The sequence below is a fragment of the Ambystoma mexicanum genome, chromosome 1p (genome assembly GCF_040938575.1).
Source record: "Ambystoma mexicanum isolate Mex_15411 chromosome 1p, UKY_AmexF1_1, whole genome shotgun sequence".
Lineage (NCBI taxonomy): Eukaryota > Metazoa > Chordata > Amphibia > Caudata > Ambystomatidae > Ambystoma > Ambystoma mexicanum.
In genome coordinates this window covers 1,000,590,198-1,000,613,424 of record NC_090921.1, presented here as the reverse complement: position 1 = coordinate 1,000,613,424, position 23,227 = coordinate 1,000,590,198, and the positions used below count along the sequence as shown (strand labels likewise).

Sequence of the window (23,227 nt, the reverse complement as noted above, 5' to 3'; positions counted from 1 at the left end):
TGCTAGCAGGTGGAATTTGAGCCTCGTTTTGAAGAGTTCAACTGAAGAGATGTCTTTGATGGCCAGGGGAAGAGCATTCCATTGTAGTAGGTCAAGATAGGGAAAGGAGCCAAAACAAGAGGGGGCACATGGGGAGTGGCGATCTGATACGTTGTGAAGAGACGAGGAGCAGAGAGTTTGACAGAGAACAGTGACATACGGTCAGCGGGATAGTGGGGGAAAGACCACCAACGGGTTTATAGACTCGTAGAAGGCATCTAAAGAGCACCATTTTGCATGGAGTGCCATCCAGCCTGGTGACAAGGTAGAGGATGATCTAGGAAGGTTGAAAAGGTTGTGTGTCACAAAGATGAGGACTGTGTTGTGGAAAGCTAAAGATTAGAGTGGCAGTTCAAGAGGTGGGCTCCCACAGTAGTCCGGTTTCCAGAGCACAAGAGTAAAGAAGTGTTTACTTGACTGGTGCATGTGCAGATTAATCGTTTAGGAGGCACAGTCTGGCAGCAGCCGTGATGGATTGGAAGAGTTTCAGGCTGATGTTAGACAATCCCCAAGGATGCAAATCATGGGTGAAGGGTGAGACGGTCCGGAGGAGAGGGGTGGCAGAGGGAAGAGTTGGGAGAATGAGATTGGGACTGGAGGCAATGAGAAAGATAACTTTGTTCTTTGTGGAGTTCAGCTTGAGACAGCGTAGAGCCATTCAGTGGTGGATAGCAGTTAAGAAGTTGGTCATGTGTTCAGAGATTGCAGGGGCAAAATAGGGGTTGGAGAAAAAATAGCAGTATGATTAGCAAAGGGATGATGGTTAAAGCCGAAGTAGTAAATCAGTTTGCTGATGGAGGTGGTATATAGGGTGGAGAAATTTGGGCCAAGAACTGATCCTTGAGGAACGCCCATTGGGAGTAGAGTTGGGGAGGAAGTGCTTGAGACCCTCGAGTTAGAGATGGCACGGTCAGACATATGGGTAGATACCCAGTTAAGTACAGTCTCCTTGAAGCCAAGGAGGAAAGGAGAGGGGAACGATCCACAGTATCTGCTTAGAGAGTCTTTAGTGCCATTGTCATGACCCCACTAAATATACTGTAGAAGAGCAGGTTGATCCTGAAGTGTCCAATTTCAACTCTATTTCTAGGATGCAGATGGAAGGGACCAAGTTCCACCTTACTTTTTCAAAGAGAACATAGCAGTGGTGTTCCCGAGACGACCTTGTTCTGAAGCCGAGGAACACAGAAATTCAGTGCTAGAAAGAGTGCCTTCCACTCCATGATGTGATGGTACCTTAGGGCTTCCAAATGCTGTGTGTCGGAAGATCCAGGATGTGCTCCCCATACAAATTCAGAAGATCTGTTTTAACAGAGGACTGTTGAAGAGCTGGCTAAAAAGATGCCTCTTTCAGGGGATTTTGTTCTTGTGAATACCACTGGAGGACTTGGAACAACAAGGGAAGGGCAAAGTGTTTTTTACTAGGTGTACACAGATCACAGTTGTGTGTTAGATGCAACAGCCTCATCCTCTGCCTGGCGAGAGAAAGGATGTGAAATCCCTGACAACAATCATCCATGGTTTGAAAAATACAGATAATCACCCTGTCCAGTGGAGAAAAATGTTCCTTGATCAAAGTTGAAGGCTGCTTCAATTACCTGAGTCTTCTGAGTAGTGCACAGAACAGACTTCAGTATGTTCAATAACTTCCCAACTTCACTAGGATGTTTCACACTTTCTGCAGACTATCAAGGATCTGGTTGGAAGATGATCCCCAACTCAGCAAATCACTGAGGTAAGGGTAAAGATGAACACACTTCAGGCGTATGTGCACTGTTACCGCTGATAGGACTTCCATGAAGACTGTTGGAGCTGCACTCTTTCCAAAAGACAGGCACTTCAACTGATAATGGGCCCCACCTATCGCAAAGTGCAGAAATAGTCTGCACTCCTACAGGATTAAAATGTGCAAATATGCATCCTGGCATCCCAAAGAGCAGATCCAGTGAACCAGCTGCAACACCTTCAAAACCAGAGCCTGGGTGACCATAGGGAAATATTCCACTGTGAGAAAGCGGTTTAATCCAGAAAGATCAAGAATGAGTCTGAGAACACCACTTTGGAACTGAAGCTCTATGGCTGAGTCCCAGATATTCTAGAAGTAATTCTGGAGAGGGTTGCTGAAATATTGGAAAGAAAGGTGGTGGGTTTGGTGGCAGAGCCAAGCAATAACCCGGTTTGATGATTTTGAGAACTTGAGTTGACCGATTTAGTCCACTGATGGTAACTGGGCGAGACTGCTGCTTACCGGGCATGAATGTTCCTTGATGAAAAGAGGAGCTCCCATCACTACAGATATTTTCCTACGGAAAAGAAAAGCTTTATTTGGATAAAAGTGCATATTCATAGAGGAACAGCATCAATAACAATTCGGAGGTTAAAAACCGTCTTCTTGTATACATTTGAAGCCATCAGGGCTGCAGGTGCCCGCTTGGCTTGGAGCCTGCATTTCTTTGATTAATATATTTTTTATTTAATTTTGTGAGAGGGTGCAGGTTTTAAATGTCACAGCATACAGCAGATTGCCTTGCTTGTTCTAACTGGAGATGGATACATTTTATGTTTGTGTGTCCATTCAATCAAAAACAATGACTGGTTCCATTATTAAAAGAGCACAGGGCTAGATACTTTAGAGACGCACTTAATTTATGTAAATTGGCCAGTAGAGAGCTGGTTAGAGGTGTAGTTATACAGTTTATTTAGAGAGCCTGGCTTTACAAAAGTAAAATTATAAAATCTCCACTGCTTTGGCCGTAAATATTATGTTTTTATTTGTATACACTGTTTATCCGACAAGTGTTGAACATGCTGTATTGTTTTGGTGATACCTTTAAAAACAAATCACTAACATACCCTTACATTTTTCATGCCACTTCATTTCATCCCAGCCCCCACTCCTTGTGATCTTTTCTTTACAATTAAACAGGCAAGATAAAGGAAAAAAGAAAACACGATCTGGCGGTCCAATTGGAAACATTAGGCACATAAAAACCTTGCTTCCGGCTATCACATGTTCAGGAAAGGGGCCCCATATGTCAGAAAAAGGTTTCATAGCTCCTCAAAGAGTGTAACTCAACTTTTCACAGACCAATATAACCCAATCCTGTATATCACTCATTGATGTCAGGGCCATGTGTAATGTTACAATAACTCATTATCAGTTGTCTAGCCACTTGGAGCAGATTGGAGACCAGATCACTGAATTTATGAGCAATAGGAAGATTCCAGTAACCCATTTGCCTAGTACGCATACTGCCGGATCACGAGGTAAAAGTAGGCCCTGTAGCTCCCTGATGTCCCAAATTATGTTAGACCAAAACCTTTCTAACTCTAGGCATTGCAACCAAATATGAAGGAATGTTCCCACCCCAATGCAGTCCTCCCATGATATGTTTACTTGCCTACCACATACTGTTTCAACCTGTCATAAATTAGACACCAACAACATTTAATCTCAATGTTATTTGTGTTGTACGCAGCAGAGGCCCGATTGCCCAAAGGGCTACCAGGTAATATTGCTCAGTTCTCCTGGGTTTGCATGGCAGGTAGTAAGGTAAAGTGGGATTGTTCCCTTTGGTGGAGAGTTCAACAGATTTAAAATCAGGCATTTTAAGAATGAAGAAGAGAAAACGACCTGCTCAATGGCAGTGTGGGGTCTCATCACAATCACCCACATTCCTATATGCATCAGACATTGGTAGATTTGAAATTAACTTAAGAGCTCTTCTCTCCAAATTATAAACACTTCCTTAAACTTTTAGGAAGGGTTGTATTGTGGATTCCTGAAACATTGGTGCTGAGGCTTCCTGTTCTCCAGGCTTCAAAACCCACTTTCTATTTGTCAGAGTGAGATTAGGGTTCCAACATAACAGAGTGGATGGTCCAGGAAAGGACATTTAGTTTAACAGCAAACTGATCTCATTGTGTTTCTAAGCACTAGTAATCAGAATACTGCCAACAGTTTGTCTTTTCTGTGTAATCAAATAACCTATCGCAAGACATTACTAGTGATCTCATCTTCTAAAGTTTCCACGTTTTGGCCAACATCAGGTTTAACCTGTCCTCAAATATCTGAATTGGGTCACCTGGTAGTACCTGGATACATTGGTGCATGGCATACCACCCAGGGAACAGGGTTTGCAACATTGTTTTTCCAAAGATGCTCAGACATGAATCTGGCCAAATAAAAGCCACAACTCCCAGTCTTCAGATTTGACAAAATATTGGCAAAGAATCACAGGAAGAATCGGACTATGGTAAAAAGAAACCTGGAGTGAATGCTTATTTGGATGGATGGTATTCTACCTATTAGGGCATTGCCATTAACTGAAATTACCTAAGGTCCTCTCTCAATGTATTAATTAGGTTTGGGTAGTTGGCAGAACAGATCTCATTTTTCTGCATTATGAGGAGCCAAGATACTTCAGCATTGATGATGCAAACCAAAATGGGGCAACTGCTTTGAGGGCTGACTGTTCGGCTTCTGTAAGGGTGAGAGTTAAAACTTCAAAGCTGCAAGGGGATCATTCAGGTATATGCTATTAATAGGATGCTGCCTCATCTTGCCACATCAAAACACCAAGAACATTCATCTAATGCAGATTAGTGCTGGGGGATGCAGTTTGGATATGCTGCCCAACCTAAAAGGAGCATGGGGAAATGGGGGTGGATGTTCAAATGTGCCAGGAGTAGGAAGGTGGGTTGTAGGAGAGAACCACGACCAGACTGGCTTACAAGGCGTTAAGAGGTCAGAGGTAGAGAAGGCAGACTTTGGACATGCAACATGAAGCAGGATCACAATGCCGTGTTCTATCAAGCAGTGGTGCAGTACGCTGCAGGGAGGGCGAGTGGCTTGCAATCATTGGGTGAATACATCCTGGCTAACGTAACTTTGGACTCCAAGAGGAAGCTCTTTCAGCATTAGGTATCATCCCTCCTTGTTAGGTAGACAAACTTCAAAAACAAAAGAAACGCCCCTGACCAGAAGGATACCCACCCACCACTTGTTCAGTTTTACTAAGGGGAAATATGGCACTGGGAAATGTTTAGAGCATAGTCTTTTTTAGTCAGTTCCCCTATCCTGAATTCACGCAACATCCACCATCTGTTTCCATGATAGTGATACAAGTCTAATTCTTTTCGGGAGAGAGTTTAACCTCCTTATGTTAAATGTCCCAACCTTGAATTAAGTTCTTGGAAAACAGTTAAATATAGGTTCTGGTGTGGGAGCATGTTTAAAATGGGTATGCCTGGTATCACCTCAAAAGGGATTTCTCCCACCCTTCTAACCTCTGCCCTTTCCTCCCTTCCCCGTACTTCTCCCTAATTAAGGAAGATTAAACTGTACAAACTATGGCAGTGATAAGCCATAATGATATGTCAAAGAAAAGGGTGCAACATGAATGCCAAACCAGTGTATACCCACTTAATTTCCAGTCAAATATCACTTCAGTGGCCTGTGTTTTCCAGGGGCATCTGCAGCAACACTCACAGAGGTGAAAGGACCTGCTAATTGGTAGGAAGATGCAGCATTATAGCAAACAATCCTGCAAGAATGGTCGAAGGCATCAGAAGTGAAAGATCAAAATGGCTGCCACAACTTATATCAAGAGAGTTTCCCTTGACATGGTACAGAGGGCAAAATGTGTGGAGTGATGGAAAAGGAGGCCGGACGTAGAGCCAGCAGACCACATAGGTCTAAACAAAGGGTAGGAATGGGTCTATAGATAAGATCATAAAAGGAGTGGTATCAGAAGAACAAGTTATTACACTCAAGGAGACAGATTGTGTGACGCACGGGACGGGGAGCAGGGTGGGTGGAGTAGCATTGTGTTGCTCACTGAGGCAGTGGCTATGGCTCTCCTAATGAAAAGCTATTAGAGAAAACCTCTGACCCATCAATAACCTTTAATAATGCCAGTACAAGCATTTAATGTATTTTCTTGTGCTGCCGAAAAAAGAGAATAATGAGAATCGCTACAAACTGTTCTGTGCGCAGAAGACGGCTAAGAGCCTGGAGACAGTCTCTGTAAACTGTTAGCTATGCTGAAAAAAGCAAAGAGACTGAATAGAGTTACTGTGGCCAGTTGTGTGTGCAGAAGAGTGTAAGAAGCGGAAGAGTTACTATGCTAACTATTCTTTGTGCTTTAGAGAGCCAATGGGCTGGAAAGAGCTACTTGGAACAGTTCCTGCTAACGAGAAAGGGGAACAATCTAAGAAAGTTTTAGGTTAAAGCTAAGCATCTAAGAGCTTCTGAAACCTAGAGTTTAAAACTAAATGCCTTGGAGACTGAATCCTGGTAAGGACCTTCGGGCTAAAGTTGAGTGTCCACCAATTTGTTATACACCTTTTGATGTTCTGCGAACAGAGGTAATTTGCAGGTTCTGGCACATTTATATATATCCTGGGGTTACAAAGAGTGTTCTGGATCTCGTTCTTTGTTTTCAGATTTTATTATTTCGGCCAAAAACTTTGGTTTGTCTTTACCTCTCCCTGGCCTTTTAACCACCCACCCAAGCATGGACAATGCAGTGTCTCTTTAAGGGGCTTCTCTCCTCCTGACTTGAGCAGCCACCCAGGGAGTCTTTTCTACCAGTTCTGCCTCAGACTACTGGACTACCCTTGGCACAAAAGACAGGAATCCCCCTTTTGGGTGTGCAGGCAGTAGAAAAAAAACACATGTGTGGGTGCTCTTGACACATATTGTTTCACACACACTTGATTGTAGGTTAAAATGCAGACATCGTCACAGCTGTTCAAACTGACTCAGGAATGCACCCTCCTGGCAAGCATGACCTGAACTCAGAGCCCTTGCACAGTCTGACAGAAAATCCCAAATGCTCATGTATGAAACAAACTTTCCCACACGGTTAGCTCTCTGCAGCGGTTCCTCTCCCATTGGGCGAAATAAGATTCAACAGCAAACTTTAGTTTTGGAATTCAGGTACTCTGCACTTATTATTGATTGTGCATTTGCTCGTAAAGCAATTTGGAGCTATTTAAAAAGACTATGCTTTATAATATGGTTATTTTAAGTGACAGGGAGTAATACAACTAAGGTATACAGTTACTGTATCTAGGTTATGATCTGGCAAATGAATGCAGGAAAATGTCATTATTTAAAAGGTGTTATACTAAAGCTGTGTCCATTCTGTATTTCCCATACAGAAGGCCACAGAAATACGTCTCTCAATTTCCTCATCCTGCAATGAGATAGAGTTTAATGCGGTTGAGACAAAATAAATTACCAGTTAAGGGCTCTTGGTTGAGATTACCGATGGTAGAGCGCTACTGCCGCTTATGCCGTGACTGCTTGGTGACAGAGACTTTAAGACATGGTCTCATGGCATGCAAAGTGTTGCATAAGCATTAGTTTAGAAATTCCAGGCATCTTGAAGATCCAGTATGAATCTATTCGGCTTAATGGCATATCGGGTTGCAGTTTGACGTGGGCAATTGTATTGGTGAACGTCTGGCAAGCTTTTGAGCATGAACTTATAAGAGTGGAACATGAGTCTATACGCTGCATGAAACGTGTATAAGGCTGCTATAGGTGAAGTATTTTTATTTGAGCTTAATGATGGAAATGTTATTTTAAGTTTTTTGATTAATTGTTACAAAATGTTATGATATGCTGTTTATTTTTTTAATGTAGTTTGTATACTTAATGATGTTTTATGTGTATAGTTATATCGAACTGAAACAATAAAATATATCACAGGGCCTGCGCTAGCACCCCTGTAGTTATGGTTAAGTTGCTCAACTCATAGGCGAGCACTTTTTGGGCGGCTTGTAACTTCACCCTCGCTGGACGAATCCTCACCAAACTTTAAGTATATGTCCCCCTTAGAATGATTTGGTGCAGTTTCGTCCAGTGAGGGGCAAAGTTATATGGAGGGTCACAAAATATGTGGAAATCCTCAGTACGCAATGGAAAAATATTTTTGCTCACACCTACAGCCCAACCGCTGGACGGATTTTCACGGGTCACAAAAGCGTGCGTTTGTAAATTCACCCTGTAGTTTTTAAAATGGCCAAAAGTAGGTAAAAAAAATGTGTGATATTTGGGTGCGGTCCGCTGACTCACTTCCCTATTCGGGCCGCGGACACCCACCTGGACCAATCAGGGTCCAGCGTGATGTCTGCGGACATGGTACGCGCCCGCTGATTGGTCAATTAAAAACGTGAGATTTGTCAAAACTTTTGAAACGGACGCAACGTTGGATTCATGAACAGCGCTCATAGTATGCAGACATTGCAGTAAAAACATAAAAAAATACAACATTGCACTTGTCAAACAAATGACACAATCTGTGGGGAGGTGAGGCATGATGAGAATGGGATAGGATATGGTAAAAAAAAAAAAAAAAATGCGCTAAATTGTTTTTTCTTCTTCTCCATTGTCCGCAAACATCTCAGATGTTCTGGGACATCCATGCATATTTCTGCATTAGAGGGTCGGTGAAAAGCAGTTTTTGGGTGGCTTATAACTTTGGTATGACTCAATGAAACGGCATGAAGATTTGCAATATCGAGGGGCCAAAATTAGAGGCTCAAATATTTGAAAGGCTTATAAATGTGGTGCTGTTTGACGAATCTGCACAAACGCTTGGAAAAAGATTTTTGACCCAGATTTTAATGGTTTTGCAAAGTTTGGTGAGATTTTGCCACGAGGGGGCAAAATTAGAGGGGGTGGGGGTCTCAACATTTTTAGATGGCTCATAACTTTTTTGCCATTTGACAAATCTGCAAAAATGTTTTCAGAAAGATTATAGACCCAACTTTGAATGTCCCATTATCAACGCGTTTTATCACTGAATTTTCATAGGTTCATAGGTTTTTATTACTGCACATGAACCATAACATCCCTTTAAAGTATTTCACTATATATATATATATATATATATATATATATATATATATATATATATAAATAACAATTTAAACAGTTCAACAGGGTTCCAGATCTGAGCAGTAGTATTATAGAATGGTATGTAAAAGACCCAATAAAAAATACAAGAGATTCAACCCGGCAAATCAAGCAGCACTAGTTTCTCTCTAGCAGCACACTGATCCCACCCAATGTGCTACATATTGGCATTAATAAAAATAATGTTACAGACTAAAGGATACTCTTTTTGCGATCATCATATGACAAACAGGGAAGTACAGCTGTCAGGATCCCAGAGGAGTAGGGCAGCATTACCCGTCCAGCTAGCTGAATAAATTCTCTCATCCAAGACATGGCCGTCAACTGGATCAAGTCATCTGAAAGAGAAACCAGAGAGGGAAAGTGCTATATATTCAGTCATGTGGTTATTTGCTACTAAAAAGAGCCTATGTATACAGAAAAGTGAAGAAGGAATGAGCCTCTTTGTTGGATCACCCACATATGAGGAGATCTCGACTAGATCACAAATTGCTCCCATCTAGGCTCAATGTCCGAAAGGATATGTTTTTTGAACATGCATAATTTAAAGCAATTTCTTTTAGTTTTGGCTCATGTGGTGGCACTAGCCTCCTGTATGGGAAAAGTCTGTTGCTATGCAAAGAGTTTGTGGGGCACTATTTTCTGGCATTTGCGAGAAATACATACATGTCGGTAGCACGACCATTGGCAAATTCTGTGTTACCTGAACTAATAATAATAAGATAATGGAAAATAATGATTCCTGCGTGCAAAAACAGTATTCTGAAAGGCAATTAAGTAATACCAGCAACTCAGCTACTCCTTATCTAATTTACAGTCCCATTTATGATGTATTTTAGAAGACCCAACATTGCCTGCAAAAGCACTTTTGTAAATGGTTAATTGTAGCAGTCAGACAGCTTCTGTTATAATAAAAAGATCTAAAGCAAGTGACCTTTTAGCCACTTAATTTCTAAGCAATACAGAATCCAAGCACACAGGCACCGAGTTATTAGGTGGACTCCATTATTTATTTTGTATATAAAAATGTCAATTTTAACCTTTTAACTGCCATGGGTCCACCCCCCCCCCCCCCCAGTGCCAAGGCCTTTTTTGGTGATTTCGGTATTTCACCATGCAAAGCCTTCTAACATTTTCTACTTCATTAACCCCTTAAGTTCCAAGGACGAGCTATCTCGTCCTTGGCACTGGGGAGGTAATCCCAAGGACGAGATACCTCGTCCTTGGCACTATAGCAAATTCTAGAATTGTTTTGTTAAAAAAGAATAAAGACCAGTAATAATATGTTATTAATTGTATTGGATGATTTTAGAGCATTGTAATATGTAAAAGCTGCAATAAAGACCAGCTAAAGCAGTAAGGGTGTTACATCAAGCGCTCCACATAGCTTCAGACACAAAAAAGAAGCTCTCCTTTTAATTGAGAGCCTTTGCCTAGGTTAATGCATAGAGTATTCACACACAATCTACCTAAACCGGGCTCCCATGCAGTACCTTGGCCAATGTACATATGAGAAGAGTTTAAAATGTATGTCAATCCCAGCTCTTTACTAGAAAACTTTGAATTCCTCAGCTTCACCCTTTTCCGTAAAGGCAACACCAATATTTGCATCTTTTGCACCATTTCAGGATTTCCAACACCTTACCTATAGTTGTGATTGCCTTCTATATGGTGTGGGTCCTTGAATAATCAAAGGAGAGGTCCACGTTTGTATGGATTCAACAACCAGCACCCACTTCTTGAATACAGATTAGACCATGAGACTTGACCTCATAGCCAGCTCCTGTGGAACACAAGTCCTCCAAGAATCTCCCCTCTCTCCGCTTCTTTTTTCGACACACGCATTTACATGTGGATGGTGTCTTGTATACAGACTGTATACAGACTGCTTCCTTCCTTTTCACCACATGATGGGTAGCAGCCTGCTGAAAGGTCAAGCTCTGGTGCAGTAGCATCCACAGCGTCTCCCAGAAAATGGTATGCCAGGAGGGCCACTTTGTGCCAGAGTACTAGGGTGCTGCTGATATCCTGGGACCTGTTCCCGTCACCCTGTCCCCATTTTCTTTCCTCCTCATCGCACCAACACTCACTCATTACTAGGTCCCTTTCACCAGGTCTACCCACTTTCCCTCTGGCGGTCTTCAGTTCATTCCTTCTCCCACCACTCCTACATAATTAATGGATGGGTGTTGTCTCACTGACTGTAGTAGGCCCTATGCCTCCAAGGACCTCCCCAATCTCTACTTCCCTCCGTCTGTCTGTCTCTCCTCTCTTTCCCCAGCAGCTGCCACCTTCAATGGCGATGCCCACCTCTAGCCCACTCTGCACTCCTGCTTTTCTTATTCCTCTTCTCATCCAAACGCTGTTCCGTCTGTTCCTTCTGGCTGCTCTCCTCCAACCATTGGCTCCTCCCCTCCTACTTGATGTTCCCCTTCTCAGTACACTCTCCATCGCCCACCTCCACCCCCTGCACCCTCAACTCACTTTGCGCCTCCTTTTTCTCCTGCACCTTCAGCTCTTTCTCTCACTATCGTCCTGTACCTTCAGCACCTCCTACTCCTGCATCTACAACTCGCTTTCCTGCTCCTCCACATTAGTCTCTCTGCATCTGGTCATTCCTCTGTTCCAAACACCCACACCATTACTACTACTTCCTAACAGTATTTATAGATCCCTTATCCCTGATCTCTCCTCTTCAACCGGGCTATGGTCTATGGTTTACATATGTGTATATTAATTATTTTGAGCTGGGGATCCAGGTGAGAAACCAGGTGAGTATAATCTGTCTTCCATCATGTATTCCCTCCACCGGACAGTCTATATTAGGCGTGTCCACCATCTTTGGATTTTATTCTTGCGCACATGCATGGTGGAATATGGATTCAGCCCTCGTGTCCGAGTAGGACCAGCAAAGACTTGGGTTCCTGCTTGTTGGCTCTCAGCACCCTCGAGAGCAGCAGATAGATTGCTAGATAATCCCGATCCTACCTGCAAGACCACATAACCCTGGGCCACGGCACTAACTTCTTCAATTCACATACCAACCGACTAAAAGGGCCGTTGGCCCCCATTTTCTAATTTGGCAGATCAGCATGACCATAGGTAGCAAAGATGATTGCTTTAAAGATGGAACCTGGTGTGGTGAGGAAGGCCAAAGTATTGTCTTATTTTTCAATGCCTACTCCACACTTGGATAGGAGCAACCCTACACTCTCAAATTTGGACAAAACCAACAGCACTTCAAATTAGTAAACAAAGCTATTTTCTTTTTAATAACATATTTCTATAATATAAACCAAACTATTTCATTTTTAAAATTATTCAAATTATACATACTCCTAAATAACATACCCTAATTCCACAACATCTAATTGAATCAACCAGTCAAAGATGCTTGGATAACATGAGAAAATATTAAGTATATTTAGTCCATTCAAGAATTATGGATCCATTAATATGTAGCTTGTATGGGTACGTTTCTGTCATGCCGCGGCAGGGTTGGCGGGCGTGGAATCGCTGGCGTTTTTGTCCGCCATAGTGTTTCCCTTCACAGCCATTCACCGCACCGTTCTAGTCGTTGCACGCGAACATGACCGGAAGTATAAATTACTCCGCTTCCGGGTCACGTACGCGTTGCAACATTTCCGGGTTCCCTCCTGTGTTGCTGCCGCTCCCGCTACTGGTGTTTACTGCGCCGTCTGTTTTTCGCCTTCTGTTCCCGTGCTTTCCTTTGCTTCTTGCCCTCGCTCTGTGCTTCTTAGCCTAGTGCCTTCCTTCCTCTTCCTTTCCCTGCTCGTCTTCCTTTTCCCTCTCTCTTCTCTTCCTGTCTTTCCCTCGTACCTGATTGAACTGCTGCCTTCCAGACCCTTGCCGGTTTACCCGACTGCCTGTGTCTGTCCCTTGTACCGGATTGAACTGCAGCCTTCCAGATCCTTGCCTGCTTACCTGACTGCCTGTGCCTATCCCTGGTACTTTATTGACCTGCTGTCTACCAGACCCGTGCCTGCCCACCGGATTGCTCTCCCATTACCTATCATCCTCCAGCGCACTCTGCCATCTTCTCTCATCATACAAGAAGGACACCTTCTAGGGTTTTTTTTGTGCCTCTTGGATTTTTTCCCCTGAGTGGCGCTCCCGGTGGGATAACCCCCGTGCCCCTATATTAGAGGCACGGTGGCATCCTATCGAGGGCGTCCTTACCTACACAAAAAAAAGGAGAAGCCTCCGAGAAGCAAGGAAGGGAAACCCAAGAAGAAAGTGGAAGGTGAGGAGTTGGGGGAAGTGGGAGAGTCTGCCTTTTCGTCCGACGAAGAGGACATCACCGACATTTGTGACAGTTTGCAAGGCCCGCAGGAAACTGAGATGGCAACACCCCAGCAAGTACAGGAACTTGTAGCTGCCATCCAAAATCTTAACTTGGAGGTCCAGAACCTCAAGACAGCCAACGCAGCCTTGCAGGTAAGAATGACTGAACGAGAGCGGCCCTCTGCAGACCTACCCTCGCTCCCTTTGGTGTCAGGCAAATTTGATGGATCACCTAAGCGAGTGAATGAGTTCTTAGACGCATGCAATCTCCACTTTTCCTTCTGCCCACAGACATTCACCTCAGATCATGCCAAGGTAGGATTTATGATTACCCATATGACGGGTAACGCTCTGGCATGGGCCACCCCTTTGGTTAACCAACCTGATCCTATGTTGCAAAACTATGAGGATTTCAAGACTCTGTTACAGCAGACATTTCTACGCACAGAAGAACAAGTTACTTTCTTACCTGGTAACGTTCTTTCGATGGGATGGTCCGACGACGTATTCCATATCTATGACATGTAATCACCACAGCTGTGCTGCTTCGGAAACTTTTTCGGCGTCTGCGTCCTGCGTCGATGACGTCGATGCGCCGTCGTCGAGGACCTCCTCCGACGTCCGACGTCATCCGATGTGATAAGTAGGACGCACGACGCCCATAGCCTCAGTTGTAGTTTTTTCCCCCAGAACGTGTGACATAAGTCAACTGCCAGTCAGACACAAAGCCTTGCGGAACGTAAGCTGCAATCGCAAAAGAAATTCTGTAGCGGGGAAGGCAGGGCGGGAGCGATATGGAATACGTCGTCGGACCATCCCATCGAAAGAACGTTACCAGGTAAGAAAGTAACTTGTTCTTCGAGGGGATTGGGTCCTCCGACGTATTCCATATCTATGACAGACTCCCAAAGCAGTACCAAAGCAAGGAGGAGGGAAAGAATTTAGAATCAAAATGTAGAATAGCCAATCAAATAGCAGAGCAAAGGACCGCCTTGCCAAAGGCCAGATCCTGTGCTCGGATGGAATCAAGGGAATAGTGACGTACAAATGTATGTACTGAAGCCCAGGTGGCTGCATCACAGATGTTGCGAATAGGAACACCCCTCTGCAGGGCAGTAGACGCAGCCATACCCCTGGTAGAATGGGCCCGCAAGCCAGCCGGTGGGTCCTTACCCGCCAAACGGTAGCACTCCAGGATGGCAAAAATAATCCAGCGAGACAAAGTCTGTTTCGTCACAGCTTGCCCCAAACGCTTTCCAGCGTAACCAATAAAGAGTTGATCATCCACTCTGACCCGGGACATGCGTGAAACATAAAAGCTTAAAGCTCTCCTAGGATCAAGCCTATGGAGCCTCTCCTCTTCCTTACCAGGATGCGGAGGAGGATAGAATGCCGGAAGAACAACCTTCTGGGCCAAATGAAATTCCGTCACTACCTTCGGAAGAAAAGAAGGACGAACTCGAAGGACAACCCTGTCCTTGTGAAATACAGTGAAGGGAGGTTTAACTGAAAGTGCCTGTAACTCACTCACTCTGCGAGCGGAAGTAACCGCAACTAAAAACACAGTTTTCAGAGTTAACAGCCTCAAAGGGCAAGAATGTAAAGGCTCAAACGGAGCACCCATAAGAAACTTAAGAACAAGGTTTAAATCCCAACCGGGCACCAGGAAAGGTGACGGAGGGAGCACATTAGTGAGCCCTTTCAGGAACTGTGAAATCAAAGGGATTTTAAAGTAAGAACACTCTTCAGGCGAGCGCTTAAAGATGGACAGCGCCGCCAGGTAACCCTTAACGGTACCCACTTGCAAGCCCCTGTGGGCCAAAGAAAGTAAAAAGGACAGAACCATGGGGATGTCACATGCAAAAGGATCCACATTCTGAACTCTGCACCAGTCGCAGAACTTACGCCAACGGCAACGGTACAGAGACTTTGTTGCGGGCCTTTGGGCCGAAAGCAACACCTCCATCACGTCTTCAGGGAGGTCCCAATCCTTATACCTCAACCTTTCAGAAGCCAAGCGTGAAGGTTGAGGGATCTGACCTCTGGATGGAGAACCTGACCCCCCTCCCGTGAGAGCAGATCGTCTCGGTAGGGAAGACGACGTGGAGGGCAGATGGATAAGTCGAGAAGGTCCGGGTACCACGTCCTCCGAGCCCACGCCGGGGCAATGAGGATCATCCGGGAACCGAACTTCCGTAACCTCCGGAGCACTTGCGGGATGACAGGGACTGGAGGAAACGCGTACAGCAGCGGGAATGACCACTCCACCACGAACGCGTCTCCTAAGGCTCCTTTTGGAGGAAATTCCCGCGAGCAAAACCTTTCGAACTTCCGGTTGACACTGGAGGCGAAGAGATCCACTTGAGGGGTCCCCCAAAGGGCGAAGATCTCCAGGAGAATCTCCTGAGCCAACTCCCACTCGTGAGAGATCGCGCTCTGCCTGCTCAGAGCGTCCGCCGTCACGTTTTCGGCTCCGGCCAGATGAACTGCCGAGATCGAAACTTCCTGCTGGATGGCCCAGAACTCGAGCTGCATCGCCTCTCTGCACAGAGGAAGTGACCCTGCCCCCCCCTTTTTGTTGAGGTAGTGCATGGCCACTGTGTTGTCCGTCAGGATCAGGACATTCTTCCCTCGCACAGACGGCAGAAAAGCCTTCAGGGCTAGCCTGACGGCCCTCAGCTCCAACAGATTGATATGGAGTCTGGACTCCGACGGAGACCAACGACCGCTGACTGTCAGCCCGTTGGCATGAGCTCCCCATCCCGTGAGGGATGCATCCGTCACGATCGTCACCTCAGGCCAGGGAAGCCAAAATGGAGCCCCCTTCATCAAGTTGCCTTCGACGGCCCACCACAGAAGGTCCCGGGCGACCGAGGACGGCACCTGAATCGAGTCCGACATCCTGCCGGAGGACTGCGACCATTGCGTCTTGAGTGCCCACTGCAAAGATCTCATCCGCAGGCGAGCCTCTGGCACCAGAAGAATGCAGGATGCCATGAGGCCCGAGCAACCTCAAGAACTCGAACGCTGGGAGCGTCTGGGCATGCTGAAACTTGTGCACCATCTGCTGAATGTGAAGAGCCCTCACCTGGGGCGGAAAACACTGCCCCAGGGAAGTGTCGAGCACTGCTCCGATGTACTGGAGCCGCTGTGTTGGCGTCAAATGGGACTTCTTTAAATTGAGGGAGAAGCCCAGCCTGTGAAGGGAGTGGCAGGTGACGGACAGATGATCCAGGACTTGCTCGGGAGAGCTCCCCCTGATCAACCAATCGTCCAGGTAGGGGTAGACGTGAATCCCCCCTTGCCTGAGATGCGCTGCCACCACCACCATGAGCTTGGTGAAAACCCTCGGGGCGGAGGTCAATCCGAACGGCAGGACCCGAAACTGAAAGTGCGAGTCGCCAACCGCGAACCTCAGGTACTACTTGTGCTTGGGATGGATCGGCACATGGAAGTAAGCATCCTTGAGGTCGAGTGACACCAACCAGTCCTGAAGCTGAAGGGCCTGGAGGACTTGAGAGAGAGTAACCATCTTGAACTTGTCCTTCCTGAGGAGTTTGTTCAAACCGCGCAAGTCCATGATGGGTCTCAATCCCCCGTCTTTCTTCGAAACCAAAAAATAAGGGGAATACCATCCCTTGTTCCTCTCCGCTACAGGCACCAGTTCTATGGCGCCTTTCTCCAGCAGGGCTTGAATTTCCTGCGTAAGGAGCGGATCCGGACTCTGCAAAGAGAGGTTCCCCGGTGGATTGTCGCGAGGCCTGTGCCGAAAAGGAAGACAGTAGCCGTGGGTTATGATCTCCAGAACCCACACATCTGAAGTAATGGCTTGCCACTCTACAAGATGCTGCGCCAGCCTTCCCCCAACCGGCGAACCATGGGACATGGCCTCACGACTGAGTGGGAGCGGCTGCGGCGTTACCTGAGGGCAAAGAGGCAACTGCCCGAGCGGCCTTGGCACCACGGGTACCCTGTCGTCCACCTCTGGTACCCCTGCGTTGGCCTCTTTGACTGCCAGCTCCTCTCGCTTTACTGAAGGATGAGTAATAGCGAAAGGAACCACCCCTCCACTGCTGTCCCCTAGGACGAAAAGGCGGAGGTTGGCGAACTGCAGCGCCCAATGACTTCGCTGCAGCTTTTGAGGTCTGCAACCTCTCAAGGCTCTCGTCAGCCTTGCTGCCAAAAAGGTGTTCACCGTCAAAGGGCATGTTGAGGAGCCGGGACTGCACATCAGGAGCAAACCCCGACTTCCGCAACCACGCAAACCTGCGTATCACGGTGCTCGCCGCCATGGACCTACTGACGCATTCAGCTAAGTCCAAACCCGACTGAACGGACTCACACATGGCATCCTTACCATCCTGGACCATAGCAAGGAAACCATCCCGTTCGTCCCCTTCGGGAATATGTTCAGCCGCTAACGCAACACAGTTCCACAGAGTGTGCGTGAAACGTGACAAGGCACAAATGGAGTAGGCCGCCTGAAGCGCCATACCACCAGAAGAAAACACTTTCTTCGCCCAGCCATCAAAACGTTTGTCGTCCCTATCAGGAGGGATGGTAGGGTACGACGCCTGCTTCGCCGGGGCCGTGGCCGCCTGCACCACCAAACTCTCCGGAGTGGGGTGCCTGGTCAAGTAGCAGGGGTCGCCACTGGCTGGACGGTATTTTCGCAACAAGGATCTGCCCACCGCCGGGAGCCGTCCAAGCCGCCGCCACCCTTCTCTGTAAAGCCATATGGACCGGCAGAACCGGGTCAGTTGGGGGACCAACATCAAGGATGTCTGTCAGATCATCCTGCACAAACTCCCCTGGGGGAGCAGACCATCCCAAGTACTCAGAAACCCTAGCCATAAGGCGCCGGTACGAGGAATCAGCATGAGAGCCAGGCTCAGGCCTACAAAACTCCACCTCCGGAGAGGTGTCCAGTCCACTGGCATCATGCAGTGACTGCCTCAACTCGTCAAACTGACTATGGCCCGAGACAATTTGATCCGGAACCTGACTAGGAACCAGGCCATCAGAATCCTCATCCGCCTCTGAAATATAGTCCAGGTGGCGAAAAGAAGGCACTCGAGAGTGCTTGCTCTTAACCAGAGCCTTTCTAGGGGGTCCACCCGTGCCCTGGGGTACCTCCGACACGAAAGGCGTCGATGGCGTCGAGCGAATCGGCGCCAGCGTCGAGAGAACCGGCATCGGCGCCGAGAGGATCGGCGTCGACGTCGAGGAAATCGGCGTCGACGTCGGATGCAGCGCCTCCAGAATCGGCGGCGTCGACACAGCCCTCGAGGCCGGAGCCCCGAGCGTGTCCCTCGACGACCTGAGCGTCGACGGCATCGACGACTTCCTCGGAGCCAGAGCCTCGAGAAAGCCTGTCGACGCCCTCGACGCCACAGACGTCGATGCCTTCTTCGAAGACCTCACAGGTGCACACGGTCTCGAACGCGTCGAGGACCGGGACCTGGAACGGGTACGTCGAGAACGAGTCCCCTTGTCCGAACGGGACCTCTCCCGTGACTCGTACCGACCACTCTTGCGAGCGGTGTCTCTCGACCTCACACGACCGGCCCCACTCGGGGGCGCGGACGGCTGAGTACCCTGCGACTCAAGAATCGCCAGCATCTTCTTCCCAAAGGAAGCCCATTCCTCCGGCGTCGCACGGCTGGAGGGGTAAGCGACGTGCCGGGCAGAGCCCTCCGAAGAGGACCTGGAAGACGACCGGTGACAGCGCTTCCGAGAATGCCTCGAAGAGGCTGAGGAGTGGCGAGACCGACTCCTAGAAGGAGACCCACGAGACTTCCGACGATGACACGGAGAGTCACCCCTCGAATCCTCCGTCGAAAGCCCCGCAGACTTCGACTTCCGGGGCTTGGACACCCGACCTACCGACAACTTCTTCTTACGTTCGCGTAAGGCTTTGGACGTGAGAGACTGGCAGTCGATACAGTCATCCGTGTCGTGGGCCTCCCCGAGGCACCAGAGGCAGGCGTCGTGCGAGTCCGTCACCGACATCTTGGACCCACACTCCCCGCACTTCTTGAAACCCGGACGCGGGGTCGAAGACGAAGAAGACATCCTCAGAAGGATTTTCACAAACGAACAGGTCCGAAGAACCGAGAAGAACAGAACTCCAAAGAGTCGAGGCGTTTAAACCGAGAAACACGAAGCAACACGTTCGCGGAAAAAACGGAACTGAGGCTATGGGCGTCGTGCGTCCTACTTATCACATCGGATGACGTAGGACGTCGGAGGAGGTCCTCGACGACGGCGCATCGACGTCATCGACGCAGGAGCCGAAAAAGTTTCCGAAGCAGCACAGCTGTGGTGATTACATGTCATAGATATGGAATACGTCGGAGGACCCAATCCCCTCGAAAGTACCTTTCTGGCATCTGAGGACCTCTTGGACATCTGCCAAGGAAGCAAAGACTTACTCACCTACATCACTACCTTCAAACAGATAGCTGCAGAAGCGGGCCGGCAGGAACATGCTCAATATGCCATTTTTCGTCGAGGATTGAAAGAGGATCTTAAGGATGAGTTGGCACGTATTGTCCGTCCAACATCCTTTTCGGATCTCATAACGGCCAAGCTTCGGATTGATTTTCGGCTCTCAGAACGGCGGTTAGAACGAAAAAAGACCAAATTCTACAGTCTCCCTCCCCTAGAGGCTCAGTCACGTTCCTCTCAACCACCTTCTCGTCAAGGCAAAGAAGAACCGATGCAAATCGGAACTGCCCGCGCGCCGCTCACCCCAGAGGAACGTAAGAGACGACTGGATGGCAATATGTGCATGTACTGCAGAGCCTCTAACCACCTGCTTCGGGACTGTCCCGATGTCCCTCCGAGGCGTTCGGGAAACGAGTGCCCTCGGTGAGTGTCAGGACGCACTCCCGAGGGGCCGTTCCAAGTCCTTACGCAACTCTATCGGTGTCGTCTTCAGGTATACCGGAGGACTCCAGGTTGATGGTTCTCACAGTTACTCTTACTTTGGGCAAGATCGATATCTTAACCCAGGCCTTACTCGACTGCGGCGCAGCCGGCAACTTCAGCGATACCTTGTGGGCAGAACAGAAGGGTATCCGTCGTCTGGCTAAACAGGAGGATCAGAAGGTCGAAGGAGTAGATGGAGAGCCTTTGAGTTCCGGTATGATTACCCACACCACCAAAGAACTGAAACTAAGCATTCAGCAGCATTCAGAAAGAATTTCATTTGTTTTCATTCGAGCAGCCCACTTCCCTATCATACTCGGGATAGGCTGGCTCAGAAAACACAACCCTCACATTGATTGGGCAAAGAACGTGCTCAGTTTTCAGTCCGCCTTTTGTAAGGCAGAATGTTTGCCAGAACCAAGTTTCGAGACAGTTCAGACCACCAGTGTTTTCGATTCCAGACTCATCCATTGTCTTCCTCATCATCTTCAGGAATACGCCGAAGTGGTGACAGAAAAGACACCTAGCGACCTTACTCCTCACCGACCAGAAGACTCCTGCCTGGATCTCGTTCCAGGTGCACTAGTACCATTTTGTAGGATGCTCCCTTTATCTCTCAGGAAGAAACACGTCCTCCGGGAATACCTGGATAACAATCTGGCCAATGGGCTCATAAAACCTTCGAAATCAGCGGCTGGGGCTTCCCTGTTTTTCATCCCTAAGAATGACTCATAAGAGCGGAGACCCTGTATTGACTACAGGGGTCTGAATAAGGTGACCATTAAGGACAGATACCCAATGCCACTTATCACGGAAATCATTCAAGCCGTTCATGGCGCCAAGATTTTTACGAAATTGGATCTTCGGAACGCCTAGCACCTTCTCCGGATTCAAAAGGGGGATGAATGGAAGACAGCTTTCAGGACCCCCTATGGGTTATACGAATACCAGGTGATGCCCTTTGGGCTTGTGAATGCCCAGTCAGTATTTCAGCGATTTATGGACCGGCTTTTTTCAGACCTGCTATGTCAGACCACAATAGTCTATCTTGACGACATATTGGTGTACTCAAGGACTCCGGAGGAACGAGAAGTCCATATAAAAGAGGTTTTCCAGAGACTTGGAGACAACCACCTCTCAGTCAAATTGGACAAATGTGTGTTTTCCGCTACATCTATCCCATACCTGGGATTCATACTATCCAGTCGGGGTATAGCCATAGATCCCCGCAAGGTGTCTGCCATCCTAGAACGGCCCTCTCCTAAATCCATCAAAGATGTACAAAGATTCCTGGGACTGGCGAACTTTTATCGGAAGTTCATCTCCAACTTCTCCCACCGGATAACATCCATTACCACCTTACTCAAGAAGTCTTCCAATCCGTTTTCCTGGTCCAACGAAGCTGAAGATAGTTTTCGCAATCTTAAGGAAGCTTTCTGTACCGCTCCCATCCTTCAACAGCCAGATCAAGATCGATCCTTCATTGTCGAGACGGATGCTTCTTCATCGGCCATTGGGGCAGTGCTTTTACAAGAACTTCAAGGAGTGGAACATCCTGTTTCATATTTTTCCAAAACGCTCAATACCAGCCAAAAGAACTACTCAGTCATAGAGCGTGAGCTGTTGGCCATGAAGTCAGCCTGTTTGGAGTGGCGCCATCTTCTACAGGGAGGCAAACACCCATTCTCCATAAGAACCGATCACAAGAACCTACAGGTCCTACGACAATTCGAGTGCTACAACACGCGTCAAGCACATTGGGCCCATTTCTTTGCCCAGTTTGATTTCGATGTTACCTACATCCCAGGGCAACAAAATCTTGTTGTAGACTCTCTATCTCGCAGAGGAGACTACATGTCCGGACCAGACGAATCACACGATCTGATGTTTCCATTACCTAGACGAATAGGTGTTCTGTTCACCTTTCTAAGGCAGGTGAAAGAAGCTTCTAAAGGCAGTTTCAAATCCAAGAACCATCCTCAAGACATCATCTACGACATCAAGGAAGGGCTCTATTTTGTGGAAGGCAAGTTGTATCTACCGACCCCTGAGTTCCGGAAATTGGCATTAAACTGGTGTCACGACTCCAAGTTGGCAGGTCATAGAGGCACCAAGGGCACTTTGGACTATCTGCAGAGACGCTTCTATTGGCCAGAAAAGAAACGAGATGTGGACTGTTATGTATAATCCTGCACTACGTGCCTTCACAGCAAGGGTTCCCGTCTCAGACCGTTGGGACTTTTGGAACCAAATTCTGTTCCCGATGGTCCTTGGGAAGTCGTTTCCACAGATTTCATCGTAGATTTACCTCCTTCCCAAGAGTTCACGTGTATAATGGTGGTAATCGATTTCTTCACAAAAGTGGCTCACTTCTCTCTGTTACCAGGGGTTCCAAAAGCGGCAGGTATGGCCGAGATCTTTATCAAGGATATCTTCCACATCCACAGAGTTCATAAGAAAATCATCTCTGATCGAGGTAGCCAGTACACCTCTCGATTTTGGAAGAATCTATGCAACCGTCTAGGCATTGAGAGAGCCTTAACGTCCGGGTTTCATCCCCAGTCCAACGGGCAGACGGAACGCCTAAATGCCACCTCAGAGCAATACCTACGATGCTATGTGAATCTCCAACAGGACAATTGGGCCTCTCTACTTCCCTTGGCCGAGTTCTCTTATAATAATTCCTTTCACTCTACTCTCGGTCTCACCCCTTTTTTCTGTAACTATGGTTACCATCCACGGTCCATACTGCCCGTCTCTGGCATCACCACCGGCTTACCAACTGTTGATTCCGCTCTCGCCATATTGCGAGACGTTCACCTTCAGGCTAAACAAAACCTTAGCGAAGCACAAATGAGATACAGGTTCAGGCTGACAAACATCGCAAGCCAGTCCCTGATTGGGGGGTATGTTCTAAGGTCATGTTGTCCACAAGTTACTTACCTCGATGGGCACACCCTTCCAAACTTTATCCTAGATTTCTGGGACCTTACGAGATCACACAAGCTATCAACCCGGTGG

General features: G+C 47.3%; 1 protein-coding gene across 4 annotated transcripts in view; it reads right to left on the bottom strand.

Moving 5' to 3' along the window:
- Positions 1-23,227, bottom strand: part of VAC14 (VAC14 component of PIKFYVE complex) — a 1,997,670-nt gene that overhangs the window by 1,501,606 nt on the left and 472,837 nt on the right. For all 4 annotated transcript variants that reach the window (XM_069654807.1, XM_069654798.1, XM_069654816.1 and 1 more), the window contains exon 9: positions 9,172-9,306. In XM_069654807.1, coding sequence (XP_069510908.1) covers positions 9,172-9,306 — 135 coding nt within the window. The remainder of the gene's footprint in view (positions 1-9,171; positions 9,307-23,227) is intronic.